Below are 17,261 nucleotides of genomic sequence, written 5' to 3'. Positions count from 1 at the left end.
CTCTGCCAGGTAGCTTTCCAACCACTCATCTCCCAGCCTGTAGCTCTGCTTGGGGTTGTTGTGCCTCAGGTGCTGGACCCAGCACTCGGCCTCGTTGACCTTCATACAGTTGACCTCAGCCCATCAGTCCAGCCTATCCAGATCCTCCTGCAGAGCCTTCCTACCCTCGAGCAGATCAACACATGCGCCTAACTTGGTGTCATCTGCAAACTTACTGAGGGTGCACTCGATCCCCTCATCCAGATCATCGATAAAGATATTAAAGAGGACTGGTCCCAGTACTGAGCCCTGGGGGACGCCACTAGTGACCGGCCTCCAACTGGATTTGACTCCATTCACCACAACTCTTTGGGCCCGGCTATCCAGCCAGTTTTTAACCCAATGGAGCATATGCCAGACCAAGCCATGAGCAGCCAGTTTCTTGAGGAGAATGGTGTGGGAAACGGTGTCAGAAGCCTTACTGAAATCAAGGTAGACCACATCCACAGCCTTCCCCTCATCCACTAAGCGTGTCACTTTGTCATAGAAGGAGATCAGGTTCATCAAGCAGGACCTGCCTTTCATAAACCCATGCTGACTGGGCCTGATCGCCTGGTTGCCCTGTAAGTGCCGCATAATGATACTCAAGATAATCTGCTCCATGAGCTTCCCTGGCACTGAGGTCAAACCAACAGGCCTATAGTTCCCTGGGTCTACCCTCCAGCCCTTCTTGTAGATGGGCATCACGTTTGCTGGCCGCCAGTCGACTGGGACCTCCCCTGATAGCCAGGACTGCCGATAAATGATGGAAAGCGGCTTGGCCAGCTCCTCCGCCAGTTCTCTCAGTAGCCTCGGGTGGATCCCATCCGGCCCCATCAACTTGCGTACATCCAAGTGCTGTAGCAGGTCGCCAAACATTTCCTAGTGGATTATGACGGCCACAGTCTGCTCCCCATCCCCTTCCACCAGCTCAGGGTACTGGGTATCCAGAGAACAGCTGGTTTTGCCGCTAAAGACTGAGGCAAAGAAGCCATTAAGCACCTCAGCCTTTTCCTCATCTCTTGTAACTAAGTTTCCCCCCGCATCCAGTAAAGGATGAAGATTCTCCTTAGTCCTCCTTTTTGTGTTGATGTATTTATAAAAACATTTTTTGTTATCTTTAACGGCAGTAGCCAATCTTAGTTTTGTATCTTGGAAACCTCATCTTTGTCACTTTTCAGCTCCTTTTAACAAATTATAGGGAGAGTATTGTCCATGAAACAGAAGAGAATTATAGATGTGGCAACAGTAGGTTGACTTTTAATGTGGTCACAGAACAAGGAGATCAAAAGCAATATATCTGACTTGGGCTTAATCAGCTGGAGCAGGAGCTATATGAATCAAGATCACATTTTACATGAAAAAGGTTTTTAGGTTATATCTACAAAGAGTTAGCAAAGTGAGACTGCAAAGAAGTTGAAGCTAAGAAAACCTACATCAGTGAGAGATTAATGAAGTTACTTGATGGAAAGTGCCTGTAGATAAATGATGGCACAAAATGCAGTATATCTTTAACCAGAGGTGATCTATTTGTTTCAAATAGGAGTAAGACTGGGATGGGAAAAAAGGAAAAAAAAAAAAAGGGAGAAGAAAAACTTCAGTTCATTTTAGGTTTGATTGACAGCAATGACAATGAGAAGCTAACGTTTCAACAAGTTATTTAAAATTAAGCTATATTTCAATTTATTTTATCTTAACTGTTTCATATCAAGTATAGATCTAGAAATAGCTGACTACTTCATATGGATTACAGACTGCATGTTTTTACCTATTCGGTTAATTTTCCTGATCTTTTTTCTTCTGTATCCTTTCTTTCTCTAGAAGAGTTTCCCATTTGTGGGAAAATAGGAATTTTTTCCCAAATTTTGGGAAAATATTAAAATGTTTGAAAGAAATGGCATTGTAGAAATAATCTATAAATTTATACTTAATTGATATATTCGCATTCTAGAAAAATTAAAAAGTCCTCTTGCTTCGTTATAGTTACCTAATAATTCTAAAAGCACCCATTAGTATCCAGTGTAATCATAACAGGGTAGTAAGATATTGTTAATCCTGTACTCTGTATTTAATGCACAAATGAGCACAGAACCAATTTAAGAACAGTATTTATTACACGCAGGGAAGAATAAAAGTATCACAGTCTACAGGCCATGTCTATCAGTAAGTTATTATAACTCTTGTGAAGACTGTTACTGCTAAGGTAAGCAATAATGCTAAGCTTTATGCAAAAGTATTTGAGCTTTACCTAGCATTTGCTGAGCTGTCTCTTGGGTTTTGGTTTGGTCAGAAGTGTTGATTTTATATACAGGATTGTAGCAATTTATGTGAAAAATATAATGAGCTGCTCTGAGGACAATAAGAAAAGGAAGGAAACAGTGAAATTTAATGGCAAATATGTGATTCTTAATATACTGTATTTAAATTTCAGATGAGTGATGCTACACAGTCATGTGAGGTATATCCTGACAGCCTTACAGGGCCTCCTGAAGCTGTTGCAGCCAAAAATCTGTCACTGAAAGATGGAGAATTTTTTGGAGGCTATTTTGGGTGAAGAGGGGGAGGAGTAGAAGGAAAACCCAAAGCTTTTCTAAAATCAAGAGGAGGCAGAATTTCAGGATAGCAGTCTCCCAAACAAGACTCTTCATGTATCTGTATAAATACTACTTAAATGTGAAAAGTGAATATCACTGATGAAATCTTTTTCTTTCTTTTACAAGAGATGGATTTAAAAACTACTATGACTAAAGCAACTGCAAGGTTGAAAACCATGTTTGCATTAAACATCAATAATAAACACAAAACACTGTATTCAATGAATATATGTCTGTGATTGTCTAAGAATAACAGCTTTCAAAATCAGTGCAAAATGTCAGTCAGTATACTTGTTTGTAAAAAAATGGCATCTAAAGAAATATTTCAACTTATTTTCCATTTGCTTACTAAAAAACTTCCATTGGAAGGAATTGCAAGTACAGTCTTCAGCTTCTTTATAAGGTTTCATTGCAAATCACTTCAAGGTCAGCACTGAAGATTTCTCAATTGAATTTCTTTCCTGTGAAATGATCACTAGACAGAGAGGTTATGAAAGCAGTTCTTAGGAAATACCATTTTCTTATTATGATGGCTTTTGGCTTGCTATGCTACCACCTTGCAATTTGAGTGATTCTGAGCTGGCACGTCCTGAATATTTTTGAGCCACATTATATGGACACTTTGAGTGTAAGATGCCTAGCTCCTCTTTTCATGTTACCAGTGACAGCAACTACTATTTTAGGTGACTTCTATCTTTAAGACCTAGAGCCATGTGAGAAAGGATCACATAAGACTATGTGCTACTGCAGTGATATGTCTAAACCAAAAGCTTTTAAGAGGTGAGCTGTAAAATCCCTGATAGTTGATACATTGTATGGATTTATCATGTTACATACTTCCCCTTTGAAGACAACACCATGAAAGAAACGTAAAGTTGTTTGGATTTCATATCTATATTCTATGCAAGCTTCCCAGCCAGAAAACTTCCACACTGGTATTACAAATAACATTAGAATTTGCCCTTTTAGGATTGTACTTGACTTGTATTAAACCCATTAAAAAGGACAACCATCTCTGGAAATATTCCTATATTGGAATAAATATTGATATATTTCATTTCTTTTAGAAGCTACATTTTTCATTATAATCTTACTCTCTCCAGAAGACCATTTTGGAAGCCAGAAATATGTCTTGTTCTAATACAGAATGTATGCTCTGAAAAATACTTTTTCTTGACAATGACTCTTGAGATGTAGAATGCTATTTCAAAAGTAATTTGATAGCTGAAGCTCCTGGAAAAGGCCCCCCACTATAGGTAATCACCCATAGTTAATGTGTGTGAAACTAGTTGAATGACTTAACTTTTCATTTGTAATCAATGACTAAAACTTAATTCTGTGCACTGAAAAAGCAAGAAAATGTAAAGTGATGAGGTTTAAAATGTGAGTCAATTCCTCTTAGACCAAGCAATTGATCAGTTTACCACCAGTACAAAATTCCAATCTGTTTTTATCCAATCTGTTTTCATCAGTTTCCTTGTATCCTTTTGATCGTTTGCATAACCCCAAAGTGTGACTTTGATCCATTACTGATTTCTAAACAGAAAACAATTAAATAATAAATTGAATCTATCAGAGGAAATTTTACTACGTCAAAATAGCAGTTTTGCTAGACGTATTCTATTTTCTATAAAAACCTGTTTATTCATTTGCTGTATATGCAGAAACAGAGGCTCTAATCCTTCAGTGAGCTGTGCTTGGGACAATTTATGTGCCTTACAGAGTACACTGCAAGATTAGACTAATGCAAAAATTCATCCACATTATAGTGGTATTCTTAGGAAAGCAGCACATTAACTGTTGTTAAGTTTCTGGTAGTGGCAGTGTAAGTGTGCTTTTGTGAGGTGTTTTCATTTAGTGCTGTATGGCATTCTGGTTGTGAAATACTGTACATTCTCAATGTGCATACGGTGGGTAGGTTACAAACTCTCTAAAACATCTTAAAAAATTAATTCACAAAGTAGGGAGCTTTTAGAGAGGGGTTCTGCAGGGCCTGATACTTGGTCCAGTGTGTCCAGCAATTTTTAATTACCTGAAAATCAACACAACAGTAATCATAAAATTACTGATGAGTCAGTACTAAGGAATACGTAACTGTGAGGAAAGGTGTTGTTACCCCAGCAGACAGCTAAGTACCACACAGCTGTTCACTCACTTCTCCCACAGTGGGACAGGGGAGAGAATCAAAAAGGTAAAAGTACAAAAAATCATGGGTTAAGATAAAGACAGTTTATTAGGTAAAGCAAAAGCTATGTGCACAAGCAAAGTGAAACAAGGAATTCATTTACTACTTCCCATTGTCAGGCAGGTGTTCAGCTGCTTCCAGGAAAGCAGATCTTCATCAAGCATAACAGTTACTTAGGAAGACAAATGCCATTCCTCCAAATGTCCCACCCCTCCCCCTTCTTTCACCCAGTCTTTTATTTCTGATCATAACTCCATTTGGTACAGGATATCCTTTTGGCCAGTTTGGGTCAGCTGTCCTGGCCGTGTGCCCTCCTAGCTCCTTGTGCATCTCCAGCCTCCTCACTTGCAGGGCAGCACAAGAAGCTGAAATGTCTGTGAGTCTGTGCAAGCACCGATCAGCAACAACCAAAAACACTGGTGTGTTATCAACACTGTTTTCATCAAAAAATCCTAAAACACAAGAGCCTCTAAAAACATATGAGCCTCTAAGATGAAACTCTATCCCAGACAAAATCAGGAGAAAAAGGCATACAAAGCCATCTGAATCACAACATCTGCATTGTGTAGGATAGGGCCAGGTCTAGGTGACAGGATTTTTCCTCTCTGAGAGTGGTATCAGTGTGGCAGGACATTGTAGATCTGACAAAGTTAGTTTTAAAATAACATGATGAAACTGGAGGAATTCAATAAGTATTTTACATACTATATATGTAAAATTAGATTAGACTTGAAAGGTTTATTTCCATTTTTATAAACTTTCAGTATCATATAATCAAGTACATGAATCTTCTCAGGCTGATTAATGAAATATTTGTGATCTCCATCAGCACATCACGTTGTGTAAACTTACAGAAATCTTACATGCATTCCAGAACGTTACTTCTAAAACTTGTGATGGATGTTCAGCAAAGCACATGTCAAATGAAAAAAAAGTGCAACTGATTGCAGCAGTTTCAATACAGACATAATAATAAAACAGTCTTTGTTGTGCACATGAATTAAGTAGAAATGACAGAGGAAATTGGATAGGTCTGAATCTGATTATTGGCATTCTTTTCTTGAATTAAGTAATAAAAATAAATAAAGAAGGGTAGTTTTGTTTGTTTTTAAGATAATTCCACTGTAATGCAGATTAATTCCATTTTGAACTCAACAGTGATTCTGACATTTCTTTGCCTTTTTTTTTGTGTGTGTGTAACTGTAGAAGTAGTGGAGACTGAAATTTTTGTTTAACTATATTTTTTTATGAATTAGCATAAAATTGATTTTCTATAAAATGATTTTTCTGACAAATTCTACAGTTTTATGAAAGATTAATAAAAGCAATCAGATTATTAAAGAACATAGCCTGTTATAAAATAGAAAGGCTTTATTTGTGATAAGGAATTATCTATCCAGTTCCAAATGAAACAAGAACCATTTTTGAGTCTTTGTAAAAATTGGTTGGTAGTCACAGTATGGAGCTCTGCTATTGTTAATGGACTCGCTAAGTTAAAAAATCATTTAACTGGAGACATTTTAAGCTTTTGATCAGAAATGACATGCCATTCTTCAGCTGTGATGTATTTGAACTGTGATCCAGGAGGTAAACAGTCAGTGGTTGATTAATCTGGTTATCCCACTGTTAAGAATTTTTTTATTTAAAAATATTTTTAATGTTCTAAAAATAAGATTTTTGTACTGCTGAGAATAAGTCAGCTAACATATAAAGACAACTAGCATAAAGGGCTAAACAAATTTACACAGTAATTTCTCACCTGCTTGTTTAAAAATAATTTTCTTAAAGAATATAAATCCACACTAGCATGTTTTATTAAAAGCACTGTGTTTTTAATTATCTAGGGAAAAATGGATGTGAGCAGTGTCACTTACCACCCTGTAAAATTTAATCTATTTACTCTTTCTCTGTTTCTTTCAGCATTAAGAACGTCACTCCAAAAGTAGGTGATGCTGAAACTCGTAAAGCCATTCGCCGTGCCTTTGATGTGTGGCAGAATGTAACTCCTCTAACATTTGAAGAAGTTCCTTATATTGAATTAGAAAATGGCAAGAGGGACGTGGATATTACAATCATTTTTGCATCAGGTTTTCATGGAGACAGTTCTCCCTTTGACGGGGAGGGAGGATTTTTGGCCCATGCATATTTCCCTGGGCCAGGAATTGGGGGAGACACTCATTTTGACTCAGATGAGCCATGGACTTTGGGAAATCCTAATCATGATGGTAAGAGAAGATTTCAGTTTAAACAAAATAAATAATATTAATTAAAGTGTCTCATGAATTTTCAGCTATTTCCATGCTTCACTGTCCTTAAAGTCACATAGTTTTCTCTTCTAAGTTTATGTTGCTTTAGAAATATCTTCAGTTAATTGGTCGATTAGGAATCTAAAAGATTCTAAGAGCAGAAAGTTTCTGTCTAAATGTAACTTAGAGCGTGAAAAAGTGTTTCTCTTGAAACACATTAAATTCTTGTTAGGAACCCTTGTGTTCATTCAACCATTGTACTGATGAGTGTTTACATAACTTTCATTTTGAACTTGTTGGCCATGTAGATTTTATTTAGGTTTAGGGAAAATTGAATGTTCATTAGAAGTGATATAAGAGAGATTAAGAACGACTGACACTTCTCACCAATACCTATGTGTATAAAACCTAGTCTTCTGTTTTACTTAATGGTGATTCAATGGTAGCATTTAAAGTCAGCTCTTAAGGGTGCTATTCCAAGAACAGAATTAGTGCTTCCCAATAACTTTTGAACCTTTTTTTTGGAACTCGTAAGAGAAAGCTGGGGAGGGACTCTTTAGCAAAGAATGTAGTGATAGGACAAGCAGTAATGGTTTTAAACTAGAAGAAGTTAGATTCAGATTAGATATTAAGAAGAAATTCTTTACTCAGAGGGTGGTGAGGCACTGGCACAGGTTGCCCAGAGAAGCTGTGGATGCCCCATCCCTGGCGGTGTTCAAGGCCAGGTTTGATGGGTCTTTGAGCAACCTGGTCTAGAGGGAGGTGTCCCTGTCCGTGGCAGGGAGTTTGGAACTAGACGATCTTTAAGGTCCCTTACAGCCCAAACCATTCTATGATTCATAATTCCTTATTTAAGTCGTAAATGCCTCAGAGTCAAAGAAGTGACTACATAATGCAGTTGGTACACCTAAAATTTGCTAAGTGAAGACTACAGATACTCTTTAAGGATACTATTTGCAGAAGAATAATCTGGCCTTTGCTGAGCTCCAAATTCATGTGATTAAATTACTGCTGTTATCTAAGAAGCCTAATTTAAAGCTATCTCTGCAGAACAGTATCAAGGAAAAGCCTTTGTGTAGACTTATTGTGCATTCCCTGCTTTGGCCCCTTTTGTCCTAGTAGATATCTTTAACTCATTTACATAGTTTGAGAGAGTCTCTTCAGCAAACAATGACACATAGAAGAGGACGTACAGATGCACAAAGAAGATGCTATTGATACACAAAAGATGATAAAGATGACAATTAAGTGCAAAACTGTTGTATATGAATGTTAAAACAAATTTGTGAACAATTATGGACTTTATTTAACTCCTTTCCTTCCTCTCTTTTCCATCTTCCAAGTCTAAGTATTTGTAGCCTTGTGCTTACAACAAAGTTTTAACTTAATAGTTCAGGGGTATAAATAGGGTATTGTGATGATTCTGATGGTGAAATACTTGTATTGTGTAAGGGTCAGTGAAGCAAGAGCAGTATACTGCATTGTGGAAGCCTTTAGTAGCAGAATGGATTCAAGAAGCTTATTTCCTATGGACTGAGCCCCAGATTCTTATTGGAGCAAAACATATTGCACTGCTTATATTTGCCCTCCACAAACTCAGATCAAAGAAACAGCAGTGGGAATCTTCTGTTTGTGCAGCTCAGGTAAATAGTCACAGCATTGTGAGGCTAAATGAAGGTGTTCTTATGGGCTCTGTGGGAGACCAACACTGCACATAATGTTCTATGTTTTTTTAAGTTATTACTTAAGCACTCAGGAAAATCTACAGACATGCGTATGTTGAAGGCAAGGTGTCAATTTAAAATGTGATAACTCCTTTGGAACAGTTCCACATATGGATACTTTTAGTCTCTATGAAAATGTGCGACCTTCTGGCTATCTTCTACTTTACCTTAGATATTTTTCAGAGTGCAAAAAGACATGCATTTCTTAATGTGTTTTCTTGTGGTTGTGTTTTGTAGAGTAGTTCTCAAGAGCTATTTCTTGTATTCACTAATTTTAAAATATCTTGAAGGAAAAATTTAAGTGAAAGTAAAATGATACTATCATTAAAACTGTGCTTTTATGTATCTTAAAAGATTGACCTTTTATAAGAAAAAAGTTTTGTTATCTATGCCATGAAGTGTCAACAGGTATCACAGGAAATTTGTTTTGCAAGTGTAATAACGTACTTTGATGTGCTCGTATATCCTTTATGAGGGAGACAGATTTCTGTTAAAATGGGATAGTCAAGATAGAAAACCCACAATAGTTTATGACTGCAAAAATTCTGCAAAATACATTAAAATTAAAATAAATATCTTATCAATGCAAGTGTTCTGAAGAATTTTGGCAAATCCTAGTTTCATTGTTGAAATTGTATATACATTGGATCTTAGGTCATAGCTATTGTCTAAATGAAAGTACTATGTGATTGTCAGCCTAGAAATACCAACTTAAGTACAGTTGATATATGTACTCAGAGTTGCTATTTGTCTGTGACTTCCAGTTATCAGGTAGGCCAGTGCTGATGGTCTTACTGCATTAGCTTAGGTCTAGGAATCCTGAAGGAATGTCTACATTTGTTGTTGTTGTTGTTGTTGTTTTGTGACTGGAAAAAACTTCCAGGTGGAAAAAGAAGACAAGCATGCCATTTGGGATTGACAGGAAGAAAAGACTTACAGCTCTCTTAGGCTCCCTATCATCTTGAGCTCAGTCTCAGAACACTGAAAAGCAGAATGTTGAAAAATATATTTCTGATCTTAGCCATGAGTCATTTTTCCCTGGCGAGTGTCATTTTTTTAAGCTTCATTGCTGCCATAGTCCTTCAATAGTCAACTCCATGTAGTGTTGTTAGAAATCCAATACAAGGGTAAAAACCTTTGGTCATAAACTTTTGTTTTTTGTTTTTTGTTTTTTGAATTAAATCTCACCCCAATAATCATTTTCTCTGATTACAATTCTATTATTCCAGAGTGATTTGAAAACATAGACCAGCTTGGTTATTTAGCAGCAAAATGCAAGTCTTAGGCCTCTTGAAAAGTACTAGCCTGATTTTCCACCTTTTAGTGTTCTGCTAATGAAAACTGCTTGCATACTTTCTACCTCAGAAAAGACAAGCAACTCCTTGAAATGCTTTCAGAAAGAGTTTTCCTTTTTAAAATGTTTTGTTTTATTTTATTTTATTTTATTTTATTATATATATATATATAATGATCACAAAACAAGAATATAAAATATCGTACACAAATTCAGTACTCTGAGTAAAGTTATTCCTAAACTACTTTATATTGACTAGTTAATAGCAGTGTCCTCATACTCTGGGTGATTTGTTATTACTGGGTTTTTGTTGTTGTTGTCATTTTCTTATCATGTTTTCTTGATTTTATTTTGTTTTGCTTGGTTTCAATAACGTTCTGGACTGAGGGGTCGTTTTCAATATAAACACATAATCTCTGCAGTTTAGTGCTGCTTTCCATTGTTATCACTTCAGGGTCATTTTTTGTGGCTTGTATACCTATTTTAACAAGCTGGCGAAAAGGGTCTATGCTTTGAGGGGTCTGCACTTTTCCCTCATTCTGGGGAGTGAATAAGACCTTTGTAGGAGTAGAGACTAATGGGCCTGTTGCTCAGAAAAAAACCACTCTGGTCACAAAAATTAACACTTGCAGATTCTCTATAATGATCTATTTCTTTTTTTTTCTGGTTACCCTATAAGTTGAGTACGGCTGATACCTTAACTCCAGCTAAACTGTAGTGAACTCTTCTCTGAACTTCCATAGTGCTGTTGGTGATTGCAAACGATGCTGGTTTTACCTTGCTGGGCTGCTGAACTCCACCACAACTGCTCTCACTCCCCCTCAGAAGAAGAAGAGGAGGACAAGAAAGTATGCTGGAAAGGAAAAAAAAAAAAAAAGGGGGGGCCAATGGGTTGAGAAAAAGATAATTTAATTCAAGGAAAAATAAAGAGGGAAAAAACAACGACAAGAACAAAACAAGAAAAGACTGCTTGAAAGCACAGAGAGAGGAAAAAAATATCTATTTCCCTTCAACAAGCGATGTTTGGCCACGTCCAGGGAAGCAGGGCCTCAGTACACATAGCGGTTGTTTGGGAGGACAGACATCTTCATAATGAGAGCCCCCCCCTCCCCCCCCTTCCCCTTTCCTACCTTTTATTGCTGAGTGTGACATCACATGGTGTGGAATATCCCCTTGTTCAGTTTAGGTCAGCTGTCCTGGTGATGTCCCCTCCCCATTGCTTGCCTACCCCCAGCCTGCTGGCTCTTGGGGGTTTGGAGGGAGTCCTGATGCTGTGCCAGTATTGCGCAGCAATAGACGCAACACTGGTGCGATACCAGTGCTGTTCTAGCTACAAGTGCAGAGCACAGCACTGTATGGGCTGCAGCAGGGAAAGTTTAGTTTGTTTAGTCTCAAGATTATTTTGATAACACTTTGCAACTGCAGTAGGAGAAGAGGATGGAAGAAACAAACATTGAAAGTGAAACACTAGTCAGGAACAGGAAGTCAGAAAGGATGTGAAAATCACAGGAAAATATTTCGCAGAGAGCACAGTTTAGATTAATAACAAGACAAACATAAAATAAGGAAATAGAGGTCATACAGTATGTACAATTAGAGATGTAAACAACAAAAAAACAGATGAAAATAAGCAACATCAACTGACATAAGTATTTATTTGAAAAATCAGTATTTATTAAAAACAAACAAACAAACAAACAAAAACACTTTATTTTCTCCTGAATTTAAGTGCTGGAAAGAAAAAGAAGGAAAAAGAAGGAAAAGGAAGAAATCTTAATATATCAATCTGGAGGCGAGGAAGAGATTTCATTGCCCCTATGACTCCAATCCATTTAGGTGATATACATCACCTCATTTTGGAGTGAAAAATATTTAGACAATGAATGATGTATCCAGAAAAGGACAATGATATCTTGCTAAGAGTGGCAATATTTTGGAGGTATAGTATTGTCAAAATCCTTAACCAGAAGTCTTTTTCAAAGTATACTTTCAGTTGCAAATGTTTGAAATCACTGTATAGAAATTCAAAGTCATTGACAGGGATGGGAGGAGGCAGGGACTGCCTCTACTGTTAGCTGCTAGCATAAAAATCCTCTACTGTGCCCTGTCTTCCTGTACTGAAGCTGGTAGTGTTCTTGTTGGCTTTAACAGGGCTCTGTCACACGTTGTCTTCATCTGGCCATTTTTAAATCTGGAACACGTAAAGTTTTTAAGGCACTGCAATATAATTAGAGGTTGAAGTATCAGATTCTAGTAGAATAACTAGTGTGCTAGATTTCTGGACATGCTGCTTCATTATGTAGTTGTTAAGCTTCAGAGCCTCCTCCCCTATCCTCCAAGTTACTGCAGCATGATGTATATACATTCTCAAGGTCTTAGAGACAAGATGCTGTCCCTATTGTAAAACAGGCAATTATATGTTTCTACTTATACTCTTCACATTTTACTTTGGTTTTGAGCAGCAGTATTTATAAATCTGTGGAAATTTTAAATAATATCTGCTGAGCATAGATATTTGCTACTGGAAAAAATGGATGATGTATTTCTATAACAACACAATTATGAATAGGACTTATCTTGTAGATCTGCTTTGTCAATAGTATATAGTAATAGAAACATTAAAAAAAATCAGCAGGACAATTTTCCTATGTTTACTTCAAAAAATCCAAATTAGAAAGAAAACAAAACATATATTTTATACAGGACTCACTAGATTTGATTTCATTGCCTCATACTTGTGAATGAAGGTTGCTTAGGATCCCACTACAGGACTTTTGAGAAAGAGAGGAGGCAACATCTGATCTCAGAGTTGCTAAAAGCAGCGTACACACTGAGGTTGCTTTTGAAGTGATAAAGTAGATATATGTACCCTATTATGGGATAACTAGCTAGAGTGTTCTGGAGTAAGGGGTGTTGCTTGCTTGCTTGCTTGCTTGCTTTATTTATTATTTTGATGAATCCATTGGAAAGCCTTGAAGAGGACAAGCACTAACCTCAATTCATTTTGCACCCTTCCCATTAACTTAACAGTGAGCAGTACCAAAAGCTAAATGAATCTCAGACCTTCCATCATTTATAATTTCTGAAGTAAGACCTAAGTAAGGAACAGATGAAGAGACTGAAAGCAGTCTTCTGAACAGTGACTTCAGACAAAGCTAGCTTATCTTTAGAAATCTGTGTGTCTTGACTAGTTCTGTTGGTAAATACCAGCAGACATTTAGTAGATGAAGTTTGGGTAAAATTGTGATAATCTTTGGCAGTCCCAACCCACTGAAGCCAGGTTCCTAACTAATGACTATGCTCAGAAGCTTTGTCTTGGCAAGCAGTAGCTGGGAAAGAAAGGGCTGTGATGATTTTTGGAGTTCAATGTCACTGCTGTCTGCTTGTTGAATGAAACACAAACTATTTCTATCAGGTGGGAATGGTGACTGAGATGCAACTGTTATTCCTCCTCACTTTTACCTTATATATTTTCCATTAATCTCTTTTACCTGGATTTATTATATATTTTATTACAAACATAATTCCTATTAAATATAGTAAAGCTCTCAGATGGAATCCTAAAAATTATGGCAGAGTAAATAGATCAGAAAGAAGACTTTCAGAGAGCAGCCCATCATGGATGAAGATATATTTTAATAGACAAATCCATCAGCAATACATATCATCATATTTTTTTATGGCTTCTTAATATATATATTTCCTTTCTCCACCTGTGAGTGGTTGAAAACATTTTTGCTATCTGCCAGAAACTAAAAGGCCTTAACTTAAAGCATGAACTCCTGCTTCAACTTCAAAAATTGCATTGGTTTATCAAAATTGATTTTAGATTTGTCTGGCTAAATGCACTTAAGTTAGTTTAACTCTTCTTTAAATCAGTTATTTTTTTCTGGGAAATTACTGAATGCATTTAAACCTATTTAAGGGAGTGTTAAACCAGTTTGAATGGAGAGTATAGTACTTTTAACTAGATTAATTTAAGATTGACCTACTTACACATGTGCAGCTTTTTAAAACAGCAAGATTTAGAAGTAGCTCTTGGGGAAAACAAGGATGTCTAGAGAGCTTAGACTTCAAGCAGATTAGACATGATGCTTAATGTACCAATTGCTGACTAAAATCTGACTGCAGAAGTCTGACTTCCAGTGGCAAAAAATACTTAGCAAAACTAAGTATAATCTCTTCTCAGATAAAATAGTAGATCAGTAGAGTTCATTTGATACTCGTATCCTCATATTTATATCTACCAGAGAAATAGAAATAAAAGGTATATGCATGGTTTTTTTTAATGTCTGTAGCAAATTTACTATGGCAATTACTACACAACACTGAAATTCTGTAGAAAGAAGTCTTCTAAACAAACAAAAAAAAGCAACACAATAAATAATAGCAAATGATATTCTATTACAGAAATAATAGGTATTTTTGGTGTACATTTGCTTTTAAGTGTAAGGAGAATATGTTTGTAGCATGCTTACATTCATGTGGAATATTTGCAACTTTTATATATGTGAATCTGTCTTTGGGAAAACGAGTGCAAAACTCGTCTTAAGGATTTGGTAATTTTTTGCTAACTCTGTAGTACTCAAAAATTATCAGGTTTTACAGACAAACAAAACAAAACAAAACTCTGTCACTTTGTACTATGCAGTTGATAGATCTCTCATGTTGCCAAGCAAAAGCTTTCGGGATTTGATGCAAATACAGTATCTAATGTACATAGATACTTGGACTCTAGTTAGTGCATAGATTATGCTGTGGGCTCTTTGTTGGCAGCCAGGAAAAGTTTATGAAAATCTTAATCTCTGAAGTGCATAGATCAACTTGTAGTAAATTTCTTTTGGCTGCCAATGTGGTTGTCACAGTGCAGCAGATATATGCTGCTGGAAATATGAACTAGTGGAGTTGTGAAAACCATGTCTCCTAAGGGAGATTCGCGTCTCAAACAATGCATGTCATATGCTATGGTTAGGTAGAAAGCAAGCTAAGCAGTTCAGATTAAAGGAAGCTCTGTATTACAATTTTAAAATTAATTTCATTTCATAAAGGCTAGTGCTCTTGCTTACTTGATTATTTTAATAAGCTTTTATTAATATTGAATTTAATCTGCAGTCAAACAGTGTGACCTAGTAGTCATCACATGCTTGTTTTCCAGTTCTGTACTAGGATAAATATGTAAAAGTTGATTGTGTTCTTTGAAAAAAAAATATATATATACACCTATATATATATATATATAGTATCATACTTATCTATATATTTTAAACACAGAATTAACAACATGGGTTCCTTGAAAACAACCTGTTTTTAATTGGGCTATTAGCTGATACCTAGGAAAGAGGATAAAAGCAAGGACAAGCATATGGCAACAAAAACCCTGGCATATTCACACCTAGCTTCCAACAATCTGTGACTCATTTGACTTTCTGAGCCAGAGGCCATATTTTTGTGTTTAATAGCCTTTGAGGGATTTCCTTTCATGAACTGGTGTAATCTCTTTTTTAACCTGTGTAAGCATTTAGTATCCACAACATCCTGTGGCAATGAGTTTTATAGTTTAAGCAGACGTGAAAAACTATCTGTTCTTGATTTTTAAAGTTGCCATTTATAAATTCACTTTAAGTACACTGATACTCATATTATGAGGAAGTATTTCCCTAATCATTTTATCTATGCCATTAATAATTTTATGGATCTTGGTCATATCTTGTTTCCAGGCTAAAGAGACCTAACTTGTTGAAGTTACAGCTTTGTTTATGTGTGGTTGTAAGGTTAAAGAAGCCCAACTTCTGTTTTAAACTAAATCTATTTGAATGCAAAAGAGGTAATTAGCACTATTATAAAATATGGCAAACAAACAAACAATTACATTTATAGCATTTCACAATGCTGAAGATGCCAGAAAATATTTAAAAGAACTTTGAAAGCTACAGACAAATGGAGTAACTGATGATTTTTTTCATTTCACCATTCTCCCTGAAATTCAGGAGTCAACTCATACACATATAATAGTTTTTATTGCTAAACCTCAAGGCTTTCAGTATTTAGAAAGCAAATCACTCTTTCCCCAATAGTAAGTGCATGTTATGCTCTTAGAATTTAACAGGGTAATCTGTTTTCAAGCTTTCCAAATCTTACATGGATTATACTTGTTTGGTGTGCATACGCCCACTTGTTCCATGTCCAGTCACCCCAAGTTGTTGCATAAAATGATAACTCTGAAACATTCAGTGTGTACTTAAAAGTATTACTATGGTATGTAGAGCTATGGATATAGAGCTGCACTTGGGAATAGAAAGACCCCTTCGGTTATTGAAGAGATGCAATATATGCATCCATAAATTGCCCTGGGTAGCTTGTGAGGACTCAGTCATGAGGCACAGGAATATACAGACATGAGAAGTGGATCTGTCTAATAGATCCCATGTACTATCTGGAAGCCAGATGTTGGAAAATATTAACCATGGCAAGCTAATGAGCTCATTTTCTATTTGTTGTTGTTGTTTGTTTGTTTGTTTGTTTTTGCTTTCATGGAAAACCCTTTCAGCTTTGAGAAAAGTGCTTAATTTACATGTTGTTAAAAGGGAAACTTAAACACTGGCACTCAGTGAAGGCAGAGATGTGGATGAATCCAGCCCCGTGTCCTAGATGTGTGTTTAGTTGGCTCATTTTAATATATCCCAGGGGCTATCAATATCATACTCTCAGTTTCTGTCTTGACCTAAAATTGCCAAGTGTACTATTATGCTAACTGAAAGAGAGGCTAAGGAATAAGTCAAAGAGATGGACTTTGTTGTATTCCTAATTAAAGCAATGGAAATGTAGTCTGTTAAGCACATCTTACACAGTGCTTTTAGTGTCTATAGATCCAAGGTGGTATTTACACTGTGGCTTATTTGCCAAACAGAAATGGTCATGATGCAGGCAGTAAATCAAAAATGAAGTGTAACAAGGTCCACTAAGTTGCATAATGCTTCCATCATTGTGTAGGCAAACACAGACCATTGCAAGCCTATGTGGAGTAGCTAGGGAAGCTGCAAACTCAGTTATCCATTTGAACTACAACTGGAGGTTATTTCCCACATACTAGGCCAGTAGAACAAACTGTTTGCATTTGCCATCTGCCTCAGTTCGCTATCAGCCAGTCTTAAACTGCTAATGAGAACTGTTAAAACTAAACTGGCTGACTTTGCATGGAAA

General features: G+C 36.4%; 1 protein-coding gene across 4 annotated transcripts in view; it reads left to right on the top strand.

Annotated features, from left to right (window-relative positions):
- The window catches only part of MMP16 (matrix metallopeptidase 16), a 195,976-nt gene that overhangs the window by 109,410 nt on the left and 69,305 nt on the right, over window positions 1–17,261 (top strand). For all 4 annotated transcript variants that reach the window (XM_035546312.2, XM_035546313.2, XM_050708948.1 and 1 more), the window contains one exon: window positions 6,718–7,022. In XM_035546312.2, coding sequence (XP_035402205.1) covers window positions 6,718–7,022 — 305 coding nt within the window. The remainder of the gene's footprint in view (window positions 1–6,717; window positions 7,023–17,261) is intronic.

Source organism: Cygnus atratus, chromosome 2, assembly GCF_013377495.2.
Source record: "Cygnus atratus isolate AKBS03 ecotype Queensland, Australia chromosome 2, CAtr_DNAZoo_HiC_assembly, whole genome shotgun sequence".
In the NCBI taxonomy this organism is placed as follows: Eukaryota; Metazoa; Chordata; class Aves; order Anseriformes; family Anatidae; genus Cygnus; species Cygnus atratus.
The sequence above is the reverse complement of the archived record's forward strand: the minus strand, read 5'-3'. Positions and strand labels throughout refer to the sequence as shown.